Genomic DNA, 16,815 nt, shown 5'->3' with positions numbered 1-16,815 from the left:
CTTCAATTAAATAATGCCGCGCCAAATGGCGGTGGAGACACCGATGCGTCACTCGTGCGACCGCTGTCATAGTCAGAAGCTACGATGTGCACGTACCAGTATCGAAAACACAGGTGCATGCATACGCTGCCAGCGAAAACATGTACAATGCATCTATAGCTTCTCCCTTCCCAAGGGCCGACCGAGCGTGTACACGCCTATCGACACAGATTGTGATCCACCATCAACTCCACTTCAACCGTTAGCCTTACCTCCACCCGCATCTCCTGGCGGTCAATCGACCATAGGTTCTATCAAGCCTTCATGTATATCCGGTATCCCGGGCCTTCTCATGGACTGGCAGCTCTCACCGAAGGATACGGCCGATGACCCGGACCCTGGATGGGCTGGTCCCGTTCCAGTGCAGGCATCGCCTGATCGTGACGAGTCCCAACATACTGATGCACGAGGCAGTGTCAGTGAAGCTAGCAGCAGCAGAACTGATCCCGACGTGATCATTGGACAACTTTCCCAACTCAGCATTCGTCTTTCGAGATTGTGTCGCTTAGCCGAAGAGCTGGCGAGTCCCTCACGATCCTCAGTTCAATCCGGACAAGAACAAGCTTGCATCAGTAGTAAACCGCTCATAGATGCTACTGCTTTTGATTCGGTTGCCTCGTGACTGTCCCACGGCTCCACTGGCATAAGTTCATTTGAGTCGACACGATGCCCAAATGCCCGACCCACACAGGAACATGATATGAAAACACCTGGTGGTATCCTTTACTACCTGTTCTCGGCCTCGCATTTTATGCTAGAAATTCTCCGAGATCTACATCCGAATGCCGGAGCTATGCCATCGTCTATGGAACCCAATCCATTCAACAACGTCATCCGTCATCTATGTATCAGCTGTCATTCCTCACTCATGAATGTTTATATATCAGTTTTAGATGTTCTTGAGCATGATGCAAAGATAAACAATCAGGCGGATAGGGCAGCACTGGGTGATATTCGACTTGTCTCTATTGTGCAGATATGTTCGTACCTCTCCGAGCGACAGAACCAGGCGATAGATTTATATCTATCTAATGAGGACTCTATGTCTGTCTCATGGCAAGATTCGATGGCTATATCAGATGAAGCCGTCATGCAATCCAGCGATACTTCTATCAGAGATGATATGAGATGCTTGAAATTCGAAGTCCAGCAGCGACTCTCGGGTTTACAACAAATTCTATGTTTATGATCTCTGGGACTTCGACATAGGATACGATGACCTCGTATGTGGTTACATAGTGTTGAGGATCCCACTCAAATCCTGGTTATACATAGGAATGTTTCTATACGGGTTAGGCTCTTTTTTATCGCCTTTCTAACTATAAACCTGAAGGAAGAAAGACATCTAGAAAGACATCTAGAAAGGCACCTCGAAAGACGTTAAGAGTGTTTGCATAAACCGACTTTTCTTATTCTCGTTGGCACAGAATTCAACAGTGAAAACGGAGTCAACCTCGTAGTTACATATATTACTTTTACATTACTTATGCCCTGATTAGGCTAAAATCTGATACATTATGTACATTAATCACGTGCAATAACTGACATGTCCATTCACAAAGGGGCGAGCCATCTAGACGTCTTCTGTCTTCTGTCTTCTAGGATTTTGCATTACCTTGGCTATTGAACTCATCCAAGTGGAACCTTTCTAGTCCAAACAATTTACACATTTGGTTCTTCACTTGTCTTGTTCTATGCAGAGGAGGACTGCTCGAGACCTTGGAAGTTCTGAAGGATACCACACAATCATACCATGAGTGATGATACGCAACGCAGTGTGATTTTCCGCCATTCCACATTCAATACTGGCGCACTTTGCAAAATGGCCACTGCATCCCGGAACGAGATACCTTGCTCCTGTGACCCAACCCAAGAGCCAATGGAAGGTAGTTTCAATTGGGCAGTAACTGTCCAATTTGAGGACGGTGTTGAATGGATCATGCGGTCACCTAGATCTGATTATGGCCAATTTCCTAGTGAATTGAGCGGGAAACTTCTTGCGAGTGAAGCTATAACACTAAAGCACCTCAAACAAGTTACGGACATTCCCATCCCAAAGGTTTACTCATATAGGTAGAATAATATAACAGGACGGTTTAGGTCTATCCTCTAATACTTGATAGTGCATCCTCCAACAATCCAATCGGCGTTGCATATATTTTGATGAGCAAAGCGCAAGGATGGCCTCTTAGAAATGTCTGGACAAGCAATCCTTCAACAGACCGTCTAAGTTCAGTCGATAAAGCGAAAGTCATGTCCCAATTAGGTCAAATTACGTGGAATCTTGCTCAAGTTCGTTTCGACCGCATTGGCTCGCTTTTCGAAGAAGATGGTGATATCAAAATAGGGCAATGCATGTCTCGGGGTCATGTTCTCCACCAACGTTATTCTTTAGACGAGATTCCTCGTGGCCCTTTTGCTACAGAGTCTGAGTTCTACGATAGTCTCACAACTGCCATGATACATCATGCAGAGTCTCTCCCGCTTAGACCCCACTGCTTCGTTGCTCCCATACCTTCTCGCGAGGACTACGAAAATGATGCTGCCCACCGGGATGCCTCTGATCTATGGAACGGCTTTAAGGCCCTCGGGGATAAGATTGATTCCGCAGAGAATCGGTTGGACTACATCCTTGTAGCGGATGCCATCAAAGATATCATTGCAGAGCGGACAAATAGCCATCCGACACACACGTTACCGGATCCTTTTCCTCTCCACCACCCCGATTTAAGCGTCAACAACATCTTCATTGACGATGATTTCAACATCACATCAATAATCGATTGGTCATTTTGTTCTTCCGTCCCGCTTGCGGTCTTATTAGCTCCTCCTGGGCTCCCACCATCCCGACATGCACTTAGCGAGGATCTTACCAAGGCCTTTAGAGAAGGTTATAAGTCGGCATCTCGCCCAAATTCTCTTAGCAAAAGGCAGCCGTTTCTTTCCTCCGACGAACTCACCATTCTAGAGGATAGCGAGTTTTCCTGGGCTCTTATCAGACTTCTTACCTTTGATTCGACGGATGATTTGCGACTTTTCCGCACCCTTTGGAATACAGTTCATTCTGACTGTGATCTTGAGACTTTTATAACCTCACGGAGACTTTTACCGCATTATGTGCGACTATACGAAGAAGTGCATGCAGAAGACAGGCCCTTTTCTGAGGTCCAGAAATGGGAGAAGGATTATTTTGGGAATGCCATAGGTTTCACTATAGCGCGAAATCTCACTATGGTTTCGAATTGGGGGTTCCGCTATAAACCGCATTTAAATCGTTTTAAGAATGCGAAGATGTTCATTGCAGACCGGAAACTATGGACGTGGGTTTCGAGAGCTAAAGAGCAGCGCGATTTATGATCGCATCAAATGATACAGATAGTATAGAAACTTGATAGAAAATGCATTCTAGGCCAAATAATACAAGCTAACTACAATAGATCTCCCTCCCAAAGGGAGCTTTCCTTTTTGGAGAGCTACCTGACTTTAGTATACGTCAAGCTCTAGGTTGGCCTGAAATCCGTTGTATACGTGTGATTGATAAGATCGATGAGAATATTTAACTCGATTATGAATTATTGTAAACTACACTACACAGGCAAAGAGACAACAAACACACCAAGATCCTTAGTTCCGGTCCAATGGCATTGGGCAAGGAGCCGGATCCATAGGAGACCAATGCGGTCGCAACATAAGGAAAGAAAATGAAAGGAAACGATATACACAGCGCTTGACAAACGGAGGAAACATCGATGCAAAGGAGGCCACTGATAGATTGGTCATCAAGCCCAGAGCTTCCATGAAGGAATGACAGACATAGGCGCAAAAACAAAGAGTATGTAGGAGATATGTGCAGTGAGAAAAGGGAGGGCGTCATAAATCAAGTCTTCGAAGTCAAGTGGTCCGCGGCCTGGTCTTCAGTTAGTATGAGTACGAAACCTAGCGCGAAACGAAGCCTACCTTATCAAGATTGTAGTCAAACTTCTCCAAGGCATCCAAGGACTCATCCCGTGTGAAGCCCATGCCGGTCAGCCGTTGAAGGATCAGGTCATCGCCAGTGTCGTTGTTCAGAGCCCATCCAGGCTCCTTGGATTTCGCCCCGTTCGAGTCTTCGCCGGCATCGGGCTTGGAGTTATTAAGAGGCGCAAAGAGTGCATCCCATTCATGCGAAGCGGGTTTTGTCTCTCCCTCGTTGGGCGATCCAACAGGCGGGGCGGCGGATGCATGGACGTTGTTATCGAAAGCGAAGAACTGAGAGGAGCTAGATTGGCTAGCATCGGCACCGGAGACAGCCTGCTGTTTTTGGGACGGGGAGTCGAAAGAGAAATCAAAGTCGGTCGTGTTCTTGGCTTCTTGGCTCAGCGGCTCATCGTCATCATCGTCATCTGCTTCGGCGGCCGGTGCAAGGTTCATTCCCGCGAAGGCTGCCTCAAAGTCCGGTCCTCCCACCTTCGCTCCACCGGAGGGGATGGCAGCACCCGAGATAGAGTCTTTTTGAGTCTCATTGCTTACGACTGGCGCCCCAGTGGTGTGCTCCACTGAATGTGGTGCATCCGGTGCCACGGTGGGGTCGACGCGTTCGGGCAAAAGGCCATTAAACTGAGAAGGAAGATGAACGTTATCTGCTTTATGGGCTTCATACTCTGGAGGGCTCTGTTGTTCCCCGGGAGACGGGGGTTTGTTTGTGCTTCCCGGGACAGGGAAAGCAGCCAATTGAGCGGCGTCGAGGGAATCCTGCTTGGTCTCCTTTGTGGCAACTGGTGCGGGAGGCGTGAAATTGTCATCGAATCCAAAAGCGCCCTCATCGTCAGAGCTCTCATCGTCATCGTCATCATGGTGTAGCTCTTGGATCGGGGGGAATTCGGATGCACCAGCCGATGCAGCTCCATTTGTCCGCTCAGCTCCAGATACAGGCTTCATAGAAGCAAACGCCTCCTCGAAGTCGTTACCCTGCTGGGATTCCGACCGTTTGTGTGCCTTGCTACCAAACAGCTCATCAAAGCTTAGGTCCTTGCTAGCTTCAACCTCGCTCTCTTTAGCGATGGGGGATGTTGCAGGTTCGGGCTGCTGAGCAGTTGCGGCTGGGATTTCAGGGAACTTAGCCGAGGTCTCTTGGCCTTCCTCCTCAAATGGAGACCGTGCTGGCGTACCTCCAAGAGTTGAGGAGGTTGGCGCATGACTGTAGTCACTAGACTCTGCCACTGACTGAGGCCCAAAGTCACTGGTGGCCGCCTGAGAAGGCGTATCAAAGCCAGGAGCTTCAGGGCCACCAAATCGACTAGCGGGAGGCGAGACCATAGTAGATGAAGTCACAGACTGGCTATCATTGAACTGCAGGAAGTTTGGGGTTAGCTGTCGGGACTGGCTCGCAGGTGGTGGCTCAGAGAAGGGCCCAACAGGGAATGCGCCAGGCAAAGAACCAGGGGGCGGAGAGACTGATGGGGTTGTGACAGCAGACGTAACAGGGGATGTGACCGCAACTTGTGGCGACTCAGAGCGGAACGATGTGGGTGGTGGCCCGGCAGCAGGAGCAGCTGCGAATGACTGTCCGAAGAGACTTTCAAATGCCCTTTGCTGGTCATTTGAGACATCGGGGGACCGTGCCTGATCACTTGAGCTGCCTGTTCGACGGAAGAACGGGTTTGTGTTCTGGCTTGCCGTAGAGGCAGCAGGGCTTGTAACCTCGGGTACGCTGCCGGCTGGCGTCACAGACTCCTCAGAATACTGTGGGGTCTCACGAGCCAGATCGTCAATTTCACCCTGGAGCTTGTCCCGCTCGCCTTCGACGGTAGCCAATTGCTTTTTGTTAATGGCAACAAGACCCTTCTGTTGGCGCGCACTAGATCGCGCCTTCTCGAGTACCGGCTTAAGCTGGGCAACTTCAGCATTAGCCTGGCGGATCTTCTCTTTTAGGCTAGCATTCTCCTGCTCATCCGCAGCCAAGGCTGTCGAAACTTGTGTATATTGGTTTTGCAGATCCTGACGGCTGCCATCCAGCAATGCATATTGCTGCTGCAGCTTCTGTGTCTCTGCCTTGGATGACTTCAGGCGCTCCTCAAGTGCCTTGAAATTGGTAACTTCTTGCTCGTACATCGACCGTGCTTGTGCAAGACGTGCCTCGAAGTCACGCTTCTGCTGCGAAGTCTGTGTAATACTTTGTTCAGCAGTGGTCCTCTTCTCTTGTACGGTGTGCATTTCCTTGGCCAGAGAGCCGATTTGGTTGGACAAGTTCGCGAGCTCCGTAGTCTCATTAGTCAACTTGTTCGATTCTTCAGGATCATTGTCACCAAGGAGATCATCTGATGGAGGCGGAGGGGAGCGAACTCCTGCCGGGGTTCCGGCCGATGCACCAGTTATCTGTGGCTGCAAGCTCTGGCCAAAGGTAGAAGTTGGAACAAAAGGCTTGAAGGTGTGCGACGCCGTCTGAGGGGATGCTCTAGAAGAAGGCGAGCCTGGGGTTTGGAAAGCGTTATTGGAACCTCCAGTAGACTGAGGCATCTGAGGCTGGGCGAATGGCGGTGCGGGCGTATCGAGGCCGAACAAATCATCCGCAGCTGAGCGCACAGCGGGCGCAGGCGCCGGGGGAGGAGTGGGGGCTGCCATTGGTGCAGGCACTTGGCGGCGCATGCTGGGCGGGATGAGCGCTGGAGGGACTACTTGTGGCAACGGCTCCTTGCCGCTACGCTGCATCCTCACTAAGTACATAGCCACGGCAAATTCGTCCCGGCTCAGCTGGCCGTCTGCGTCGATATCCGCAAGGTCCCAAATTTGAGCAAGCGTTTCTTCGGGGAGCTGGGCCTTCATGAAGAAAGAAACAGCTTGGTCTCCAGTAATCAGCCCCAACTTGGCTGTATCAACAGTCTCAAAAATACTATCAAACTGAGCCTTCTCTTGTGGGGTAATCAACCAGTCACCTCCAGTGGCCTGAGCGGAAAGAGAACCTCCAAAAGGCATACGATTGGCTTGGTTCATAGGACTTGCGGTCCGCTGGGGGCCAGTAAATTGCTGAGGAATGGCTGGGATGGGGGGCACATTGGGTCTCGACCCAAACGACCCCCGTGCGGATCCCCTTCGAGCTGCCGCATCGTACAGACCTGGCGGAAGGGTGGCTGGAATGTTGCGCAGGGCTCCAGATTTATATGAGGTCAGAAGATGCATGGCAATGGTAAACTCTGTGGCATCCAAGGCACCTCGCTGCTTAGTGTCAGACAAGAACCAGATACGACCCAAAACTTCATTTGGAAGCCGGGCGCGTTCGAATATCTGTTTTGCGACTTCGCCTATAGATCAAACGGCGAACATGTTAGATGGAGTAGAACTTTCTAGGCAGTGAAGAGCTACATACCTGAGATCATCCCATTCTTGACGTCCGACTTCTCAAACAGCTGAACAAATTTGTTGGCGTCATCCGGCTGGAGTGGAGGGACACGAATAGGCCCATTCGCTCCAGGTGGAGGGCTTTTAGTTCCCGATTCCGGGATGCTTGCCGCTGTATCCACCACAATTCCGTCAAAACGTGGTAGAGGGCCACCTATGAAGCAGTTGCGGGATCAGCATAAGTTTGATTTCTTTGAGGGCAACGTCACTTACTTTGCAGAGCCAACTCGTCGGAGGGTGTACGGCCAGCCTGGGCATGTCCAATTAATCGCAGAACAATACCGAAGCCTGACGGGGTCAGGAGACCCCTGTTCTCTTTATCCGCAATTTGCCATATCTACATGACCAATAATTAGCCATGCCTCTTATTATTGCGATCGAAGACCCGTTTTATATCCACATACCAGGCCGAGAGTATCCGGGGATAGGTGAGTCTTCTCGAAGAATGGAACGGCGATTTCGCCAGTAATGACGCCGAGGTTAGTGGTATCAGCAGCCTGGAAGAGCTGGAAAAAGACGCGCTTTTCCTCCGGAGTGAGGTGGAGGTTCGGGTGTCGTTGTGCTAGAAGATCGTGATCCGTCAGCTCCGCTTGCGCATATAGAACGGGGGTGTATGAAGGGGAGGGGGTAGTGATGACGGAGGTCGGCGGGCCATCTCCTTAAAGTGCGCCGAAGCTCTCCTGCAATTCATTTTGGGTCTGGCAAGTAGTATTCAGTATCACTTACCGGTATCAGCCATTGCTGTGTCCTAGGAGGAGCTTGACTCCCCACTTTCCAATGAGTTCACAATAGTTGGGGGCCTTGAGGGGACAAGTTGGAGATACGGGATGCTGTCAGCTTAGTCTGAATATGCGACAGGCATGGGCAAAGCACAGTATTTGGCGAAAACAATAAGGACACGAGATACTAAATCTCGAGCTCTAAAGAAGAAAAACAACTTCAAGAGGAATGATAGGAAATGGCTGGAGTCGATGTCGTAAGGAAGGTTCCTGGGGTTCTCTAAGGCGGTCAGTTCGTCTAGCGCCCCGGACCCAACACGTTTGGTCCATGAAAGGGGTTCCTAACTAAGAGCAACAATTGAAAGACATTGGTAAATCTTTGCTGCCAATTGATACGTTTGCTATTATACTAGTCGGCTCAAAGTGATTATCTTATTACTAAGATGTTTCTAAATCTCAGTTGAGCCCCTACGTGTATCCACCAAAGACAGCTACTTCCACAAGGTATCCTAGCTAGAAAGAGGGAGGGGAAAAAAGAGAAGGAGGAAATCGAAGTTTCCAGTAGCAAGTTAAAGGAATTCGGTGAAACTATCTAAAACATTGCTCCGTACGGCGTACCCAGAGGCATGATCCGAATGATAAGCTGAATATATACTACAGAGGATGTCGGAACTATATATATCCATCGTATGGACAAATAACACAACATGAAAAGTATAGACAGGTTCCTCTATCGGAGAATTTCTATGCTGCCAAATATATTGCATCAATTCAACAGGTGCCTGATCTCTTGGTATGCTTCATTTTCTTTAACCTTCGTGCTCTGCTATAAACGGAGCCAACATCAACAATAACCCTGAAAGTCTCGGCAGATGTTTCAGTCAGATACTAGCCTAATCAAAGTGGTACATGTATTACTTCCCCTGAGACAGATGCAGCAATTATATGTACTATCCAGATGTTGTGTATCAATCCTTACGAACCCTGAGACTACTTGCAACCAGCTATTTATACTACGGCCGGATTGGTCCGTATGAGGAAAAGTGATCAATGCAATAACGATAAACTACTTCTCATTTCAGGACTTTTGAGAGCCAAGCCAGCTAGCTACTCATGTATGATCTGCACACTTTACGAGGCCTAAGGGGAGACAACTTGAGAGAGTAATAACAATGACATACGTATGTAGAAACCCGAAAGTGTGATGGAACGAGGGGAGATTTCATCGCTGCTTCAGGGATATTAAAGATATATCGAACAACAAAGCCAGAAAATCATTGGCAGCAAAACTTATGTTCCCTTCTATTTGCAAGAAGCCCAATAGACGCATGAGGACCGAACCTCTAGACCCGGCGTTGATCCCAAGCCAACCCGTAGAAGTGAAACAACCAAGAGTCACAAAGACCGGTCAGAAAACATGGCTAATCTAGTACTCGGGCTCCAGCTCCTCATCACCCTCGATGGAGTCGGAGGCAACCTCCTCGTAATCACGCTCAAGAGCAGCGAGATCCTCACGAGCCTCAGAGAACTCACCCTCCTCCATACCCTCACCAACGTACCAGTGAACGAAGGCACGCTTGGAGTACATGAGATCGAACTTGTGGTCGAGAGCGGACCAGGCCTCGGCGATAGCGGTGGTGTTGGACAGCATGCAGCTATATCATAATTAGTATCAAAGTTGAATTTAGGATCGTGGATTAAAGAATCAGAGGGAAAACTTACACGGCACGGCTGAGGTCGGCGAGATCGCCGTTGGGGACCTGCTTGGGAGGCTGGTAGCAGATACCGAGCTTGAAACCAGTAGGGCACCAGTCGACGAACTGAATGGTGCGCTTGGTCTTGAGGGTGGCGACGGCACCGTGAGCGTCCTTGGGGACGACATCACCACGGTAGAGCAGACAGGTGGCCATGTACTTGCCGTTGCGGGGGTCACACTTGACCATCTGGTTGTTGGGCTCGAAGCAGTTGGAGGTGATCTCGGTGACAGAGTGAGCCTCGTGGGCGGCCTTGTCGGAGGAGATGATGGGAGAGTAGGCGACCAGAGGGAAGTGGATACGGGGGTAAGGCACCAAGTTGGTCTGGAACTCGTTGAGGTCGACGTTGAGGGAACCGTCGAAGCGCAGGGAAGCAGTGATGGAAGAAACAACCTGAGCAATCAGGCGGTTCAGGTTCTCGTAGCTGGGGCGCTCAATGCCGAGGTTACGGCGGCAGATGTCGTAGATAGCCTCGTTGTCGACCATGAAGGAGCAGTCGGAGTGCTCCAGAGTGGTGTGAGTGGTGAGGATGGAGTTGTAGGGCTCAACAACGGCGGTAGCGTTCTGAGGAGCGGGGTAGACACAGAACTCCAGCTTGGACTTCTTGCCGTAATCGACGGACAGACGCTCCATCAGGAGAGCACCGAAACCGGAACCGGTACCACCACCGAAGGAGTGGAAGACCAAGAAACCTTGAAGACCAGCACAAGCATCGGCAACACGACGGACACGGTCAAGGACCTCATCAATCATCTCCTTACCCACGGTGTAGTGACCACGGGCGTAGTTGTTGGAAGCATCCTCCTTACCGGTGATCATCTGTTCGGGGTGGAAAAGGGAGCGGTAGGTACCGGTGCGGACCTCATCGACGACATTGGGCTCGAGATCGGCGTAGATGGTACGGGGAACGTACTTGCCCTGGCCTATGAAGTGGGGGAGAAAGAATGTTAGGAAGCCATGCTTTGGAATTTCCCACATCAAGGCGGGGAACACAATTGAAAAAAAATCAGTTTTTACATACCAGTCTCAGAGAAGAAAGTGCTGAATCCGTGGTCGGGGTCGGCCTTCTTGCGCTCCTCAGTGAGGAATCCATCGGGCTATTATCCATGTTAGTCGCGGATGTTTACCTCTCGGCAGGAAAATAGGGGGTACGGGTGCCCGAGTCAAGATTGGGCGTCACCACGAGTTTGATAGGAATTTCAACATACCTGGATACCGTGCTCCAGACAGTAAAGCTAGAAAATTGATGCTGTCAGTTTACTGAAGATTTGTCCTTCAATGGGGTATTTACCTCCCAACAGGAGTTGGCGATCTGGCAACCGGCCTGGCCGACTGTAGAGAACGATCATGTCAGCGCTTCCGAAGAAAATATATCAATTCTGACGTGCAGAATAGATGGACGAGGTCGACATACCGTTCAAACTGATAATCTCTCTCATTGTGATCGAGTCGATGTTTTTTAGGCTAAAAAATCAGGAGGGGAAAACGGGAACCCAAACAACAAACGCGGCGGTCTGAAACTCGGTTAGGATCAGATTGACACGGTAATGCACGATGGAAGGGGGCGGGGGGATAGTCGTACCTGAAGAATGAGGAATGGACGAGAAGATGGAAAGGAAAACAAAGTCGACAAGAAATGTTGTGGAGGAGGAGACGTCTGTGCTGTACAGGGGGGAACTTCGTTGTTGATCCGTTCGTTGGGTCGCGTTGGGCCTTTTGATTGGCTCCTTCCCGGTGAGGAGCAGCGGTTACTGACCGCCTCGTAGTGATCTCGTGATGGCACGTGATGAACTTATGATCAAAGAATATGAGTATTACAAATTATAGGAATAAATTTCATCGAATAGCTATGTGGGAAACATTCAACGATTTTCCAAGTTTATTTAGGAGATTGTAGGTGATCGATTTAAGGGGTGATGTTGACAGCGGTGTCAGTGTTGGAGCTATCGAATTACTCGGTCAGTTCGGATCCACTCCCGGAGGACCCCCTCGAACCACCATTCGGCCATTATATCCAAGTACGAAGACTAAGACATACGTCTCGGTACTGTATATATACTTCCCTCAGTATTGCACATTCAATGCTAATTCAAACTCCAGCACTATTATTTGAACTACCTGAATCTCGTCATGAGCTGAGAATAAGACATTTCTAAAACATCACTCCACTTAAAATTCTGCCTATATTGTACAGCAGAGCATCAACTCTCTCATCATGCATATCAAACTCATTCCCACTCTGGGGCTCATACTCCCTCTCTTCACAGCATTGGCGCAAGCAAACGTGGAAAAGACCATCTTCCTTGCACCAGCACCAGCAGCCGTTCCCTCCGAGGAGCCAGATCTCGACGACCTAGGTTTAGAGCGTCTATCACCACAGAGGCCCGTGTTGCGCACTCGCCTCAATGCCTCATTCCCATCGACTGCCGCACCCGGAGGTACGGACTCGTGGTTCTTCCTTGAGAACTTGAACCCGGGCCAGCGGTATGAAGTACGAGTATGCTGGTTAGCCACGGTAAGACGATCCACCAATTTCTTCCCTCCAATCATCTACATCCCTCTCTCCATCTGTGTTTCTTTATTAATACATATAATACCTATTGTCATACACAAACATAACTAACAACCCCTTAGCAACCAACAACATTCACTCTCAACACCTACGCCCTCCCAAAAGAAATCGAAGACGAAAGCCTCATGTCTTCCCTGAGCGCATACTCAGCAGCTCGGCTTGCAACGCTAGACACAAGTCTTCAAGCAAATGCCATCCCGCGCGGTGCTAGTTCGCATGGTAGCAAAGATCCGCTCGACCCTGCACCAACCAGTGACTCGGTCCTGTTCCTGCATGTGCAAGCCGCAGCAGATTATTTTAGTACAGACCAAGCATTCATGCAGAATGTTCCACCTGTGGCCGTGGACTTAATTCTTGATCCTTTCTTGTTCAATGTTTTCCCGCGCTCGTTGGTGCCGACCGCTGGGTGGATTGTACTTGTTACTGTTCTTGCGGTGGTGCTTGGGCGATGGGCTGTGAAGGAGGTTGGGAGGGTTGTGAATGATGCTAGAAGGCAAAGTGTTTTGGAGGAGGTGAAGAAGAAATGAGGATCGTTTGGGTCTTGTGTGTTTTATTAGAGATGTACGATTAAACAAGTAGTCACAGATTGGATAAAGAGGACTTGTGAGATATATTTCTTGGCTTTTCTGTGGAGATCGAACGTGGCGTTTGTGACGGCTACTTCTATATCTCACCCGTCTGGAGGGTCGCAGGCTCATTTAGCTATGGGTGTATCTCATATTCAAGGTTTATAACATAGACTCTACATAGTCATTAGTCCTAAAAGCAAGGTTGTGTAGCCAATATATGACTATAGACCCAGGCAAAAATGACCCGATGATGGAGCTGTAAATGGCAAAATTCAGATAGCATAACAATTAAATGCCGAGGCGGCAGGTACATGGTCATAGGGGTGCTGGATACAGGATGAACAACAGCAATGGGGAATAAAACGAAACAAAGCTATGGGTAGTGTATGAGAGGCAACAGGGAGAAGAGTCAAAAGCAAAAAAAAAGCCGGGAGCTAATACCACAACGTGTAGATCAACAAGCTCTCCCCCTCCTCTCCTCTCTCTATTCTTTCCTCTTCATGTGTCTCCTAGAATCCGATTGGCACTTAGGCCAGTCTATTCAATGTAAGCCCACGCACTGCCATCTAGATCAAACAACAAGATCGCACAAAACTCCCGTTAAATCGTAGCTCCATGAATGGCTCAGCCGTTGATACAAATAACGTAGCTTGATCTTAATCTTCAAAGAAGTTCAGGATCGCACGGATACCCTTAGACCCCAGGCCGTGGGACGGGTAGGAGATGTACAGTGGGTCCTCCGTGGCGCCGAGCTTAGCACGGAATTCACTCTTGCGCACAAGATGGAATTGCTTAGCAAGGGCTTCATAGGTGTGCTCTAGCATCTTGACCTTAGTTCCATGCATGTTGTGGCCAGCAGTGAGCTGGGAAGTGGCGCCAGCGCCAAATGTGAGGCCACTGACGCCGCTCTTGGCGGCGGTCTGGATCGCATGCGTGAGAATGTATTCGATAACACCATTGGGTGCGCCGGGGAAATCAAGGCTGTACTTGAGTTGCATGCCGTGGGCAGGAGACAGCATGGCCAAAGCGACGAAGGCGCAGACGCCACCGTTCTTGTCCAGGGCGTAGAAGTACCAACGGTGCTCGGAGTCGCACCATGGGCGGATCTGGGAGAGGTGCACTTGCGTGCCCTTGCGGTTAGACAGCCACTCGTTGATACGCTCGTCAATCTTCTGGCGAATATCGTCTGGCACCATCTCGCCTTGGTTCATAGAGACCAGCTTGATGCCCTCGCTTTCGGCGCGACGAAGCTTGCGTGCAATCTCGCCGTCAGAAGCGGCCTGGTTGCGGGATGGGTCAACACGCTCTTCAGCGATACAGGACAAACTGCGCCAGCCTAGTCGCTCGCCAAGGATAGTCTCGACCTCAGGCGAGCAAAGAATCCACACGGGCTTGAACTTGGTCTCGCGGCGTAGCCACTGCAGGAATTGTGTAATTGTGCGAGTGTACTGCTTGGGGTCGCAGGCCGGGTTACCGGGAATAATTGCGTAGTTGTTAGAGCTAGGCACGTAGGCAACGGCTGCACCAGTTGCCATATCACGCCATATCTTAAAGCGGTCATCAAACCAGGAGGTTGATGTGGCATCGCCGTAGTTGGCCACCAGATGTTCCAGGGGTTGCAGCTCACTGGGGTCAGTAGCCACCCGAGCTTTGTGCTCACGTTGCCACGGCGGTTCGATGGTCGACGATTCTGGGTGGCGGAGCTGTTCAGAGACAGGCTTCGCTGGCAAACTCTTGGGGTCGCGATGGAACATTGATGTCAGCCGGATGTTGCCCAGCTTAAGGATAAGCATCACGATACGTTCCAGACCAACTCCTGCGCCCGCATGAGGCGGGGCGCCCCAGCGGAAGCCCTCAAGATACTCCTCCATATCATCCGGGTTGATGCCCACACGACGCATGTTTTCTTCGAGCATGTGGGGATCGTGGATACGTTGACCACCCGAGACGATCTCCTGTCCACGAATAAACATGTCAAACGAGTTTGTGTACTTGTCGTCTTCAGCATCGGGCATCGTATAGAAGGGACGTGCGCCACGAGGGAATTTGTCAAGGACGTAGTAATCGGTGCCATATTGCTCCTTGACAAGCTCACCCAGGCGAATCTCATCACGGGTACCCAAATCCTCATCCATAGGTAGCGGCTCGCCGTCTTCATTCAACCAGCCCGAATCGTTCAGCATCTTGATACCATCGGTAAAACGAATAATTGGCGTCTGTTCTAGCCATACAACATCTTCAGAGGGGAATTGATCCCTGACAAGCTCAACCTCCCGGCGGTGCTTGGTGTAGATACCCTTAAGAATATTTTTGATGACAGCATCAAGGGTCTCAAGCATCTCATGGTAGTGTTCCTCAATAGCCATCTCAAGATCCAATCCAGTATATTCTGTGAGATGACGGTGAGTATTGGAGTTTTCGGCACGGAAAACGGCGCCAATCTCGTAGACACGGCCGAAATCTGCCGCAATAGCCATCTGTTTCGCCAATTGAGGAGACTGAGCAAGGAATGCAGGGCGGCCAAAATAGTTGACCTGGAAGACACTCGCTCCAGACTCGGTAGCTGCGCCTTGTAGCTTCGGGGTATGGATTTCGATAAACTCGCGGTCGTCGAGGGCAGACCGGAAAAGATTACAGGTCGCCGACTGAATACGGAAGATGGACTGCGAGGTTGCCGTTCGCAGGTCAAGAATTCGGTTGGCCAAACGTGTACGGTCAGGAATATGATTGCGGCGGCCCTCGGCCTTGTTTTCTTCGGTAGTCCGAATCTCTGCCTCGTAGACGCTGAAGGGAACAGGTTCCTCGCGGCGAACCTGGAGGTGAACCGAGTCAACGGCTAGCTCGACATCATGAATTGAGCAGCCCATCACTGGAACCTCAGGTTTCTGTATAGTGCCGCGAACCGTGACAAAAGAGCCCACCCTGAGGTGCTCTACCCATTGGATCATGGCGAGAGACGAGACCCCCTCCCGTTCATGTAGAACACCCTGGAAGGTACCTAACTGCTGGCGAAATACCAGGAACACTAGTTTGGCACTCATTCGACGGATGACGTGCAGCCGTGCGCTGAAAAACACTTTCTGTCCCTCCATGGAAAGAGATATGTCATCAATACGGGTCCGCAATTCTCGTGATCGAGTGGCCGACTGCATCAAGGGCAGTTCGCCATATCGAGCTTTCATATCTGCTGTCTCCTCGGCTGCGGCTTTGGCAATCTCCTCCTCCTTGCGGCGATGGTCGGTCTCGGAGAACATCTCCTCGCTGAGACGACTGCGCTCGCTACGACGATGCTGACGCACCAACCGCTTTTGTTGGTTTTTGCTCAAGGCGCCAGTAGAGGAATCGTCAGAGACATCATCGGATGAAGAGACATACTCATTCTTATCACGTAGGAAGGTGCTGAGAATGCTGCGACGAGGGGATGCGGTGGGGGAACCGGACCGAGATTGGGCGGAACGAACTTTGGCTGGCAGGGCAGAGTGAATATTGGAACCGGAGGAGTCGTCATCACCTCCCATGTGTCCTCTGATGGCCTTGGAGAGGGCGCGTTTAATCGACATAATGTAAGTTTTATGAGGAATGGGAAAAGAGAAAGTAAGAGGGAGCTTGTATATATAAGGAAGAGGGTGGGGGCCCGGAGCGGGCGATCCAATTGTCTCAAATCTTGGAAACTCTGGAGGTAAAAAGATCGCGAAACAGGAACGGACTCGGATATATAACTTGATATAGTTATAATACTAGTCAATAAAGAGTTAGAAGAATTCTAATCAAAAATTTCAAGCCCGTGA

At 50.2% G+C, this 16,815-nt stretch overlaps 5 protein-coding genes across 5 annotated transcripts; 2 read left to right on the top strand and 3 right to left on the bottom strand.

Annotated features, from left to right (window-relative positions):
* Positions 1 to 1,792: 1,792 nt before the first annotated feature.
* Positions 1,793 to 3,396, top strand: PGRI_073280 (Aminoglycoside phosphotransferase; the record flags this gene model as incomplete). Its single annotated transcript, XM_040795042.1, has 2 exons — positions 1,793 to 2,112; positions 2,163 to 3,396. 2 exons carry the CDS (start codon positions 1,793 to 1,795, stop codon positions 3,394 to 3,396), a joined length of 1,554 nt encoding a protein of 517 aa, XP_040652719.1.
* Positions 3,397 to 3,916: 520 nt separating this feature from the next.
* Positions 3,917 to 8,152, bottom strand: PGRI_073270 (EF hand domain protein; the record flags this gene model as incomplete). Its single annotated transcript, XM_040795041.1, has 6 exons — positions 3,917 to 3,946; positions 3,997 to 7,316; positions 7,382 to 7,567; positions 7,627 to 7,750; positions 7,818 to 8,071; positions 8,140 to 8,152. 6 exons carry the CDS (start codon positions 8,150 to 8,152, stop codon positions 3,917 to 3,919), a joined length of 3,927 nt encoding a protein of 1,308 aa, XP_040652718.1.
* Positions 8,153 to 9,558: 1,406 nt separating this feature from the next.
* Positions 9,559 to 11,325, bottom strand: PGRI_073260 (tubulin alpha chain; the record flags this gene model as incomplete). The annotated part of the gene is made up of 6 exons (XM_040795040.1): positions 9,559 to 9,787; positions 9,855 to 10,809; positions 10,908 to 10,983; positions 11,095 to 11,121; positions 11,178 to 11,218; positions 11,301 to 11,325. The coding sequence occupies 6 exons, from the start codon at positions 11,323 to 11,325 to the stop codon at positions 9,559 to 9,561; spliced, it is 1,353 nt and encodes a 450-aa protein (XP_040652717.1).
* Positions 11,326 to 12,101: 776 nt separating this feature from the next.
* On the top strand, positions 12,102 to 12,985 carry PGRI_073250 (uncharacterized protein; the record flags this gene model as incomplete). Its single annotated transcript, XM_040795039.1, has 2 exons — positions 12,102 to 12,401; positions 12,521 to 12,985. The coding sequence occupies 2 exons, from the start codon at positions 12,102 to 12,104 to the stop codon at positions 12,983 to 12,985; spliced, it is 765 nt and encodes a 254-aa protein (XP_040652716.1).
* Positions 12,986 to 13,683: 698 nt separating this feature from the next.
* Positions 13,684 to 16,587, bottom strand: erdS (aspartyl-tRNA synthetase, cytoplasmic; the record flags this gene model as incomplete). Its single annotated transcript, XM_040795038.1, has 1 exon — positions 13,684 to 16,587. The coding sequence occupies one exon, from the start codon at positions 16,585 to 16,587 to the stop codon at positions 13,684 to 13,686; it is 2,904 nt and encodes a 967-aa protein (XP_040652715.1).
* Between the last annotated feature and the right edge of the window lie 228 nt (positions 16,588 to 16,815).

The sequence above is a fragment of the Penicillium griseofulvum genome, assembly GCF_001561935.1.
Source record: "Penicillium griseofulvum strain PG3 chromosome Unknown contig_6, whole genome shotgun sequence".
NCBI lineage: Eukaryota > Fungi > Ascomycota > Eurotiomycetes > Eurotiales > Aspergillaceae > Penicillium > Penicillium griseofulvum.
This window is presented reverse-complemented; position numbering and strand designations above follow the sequence as displayed.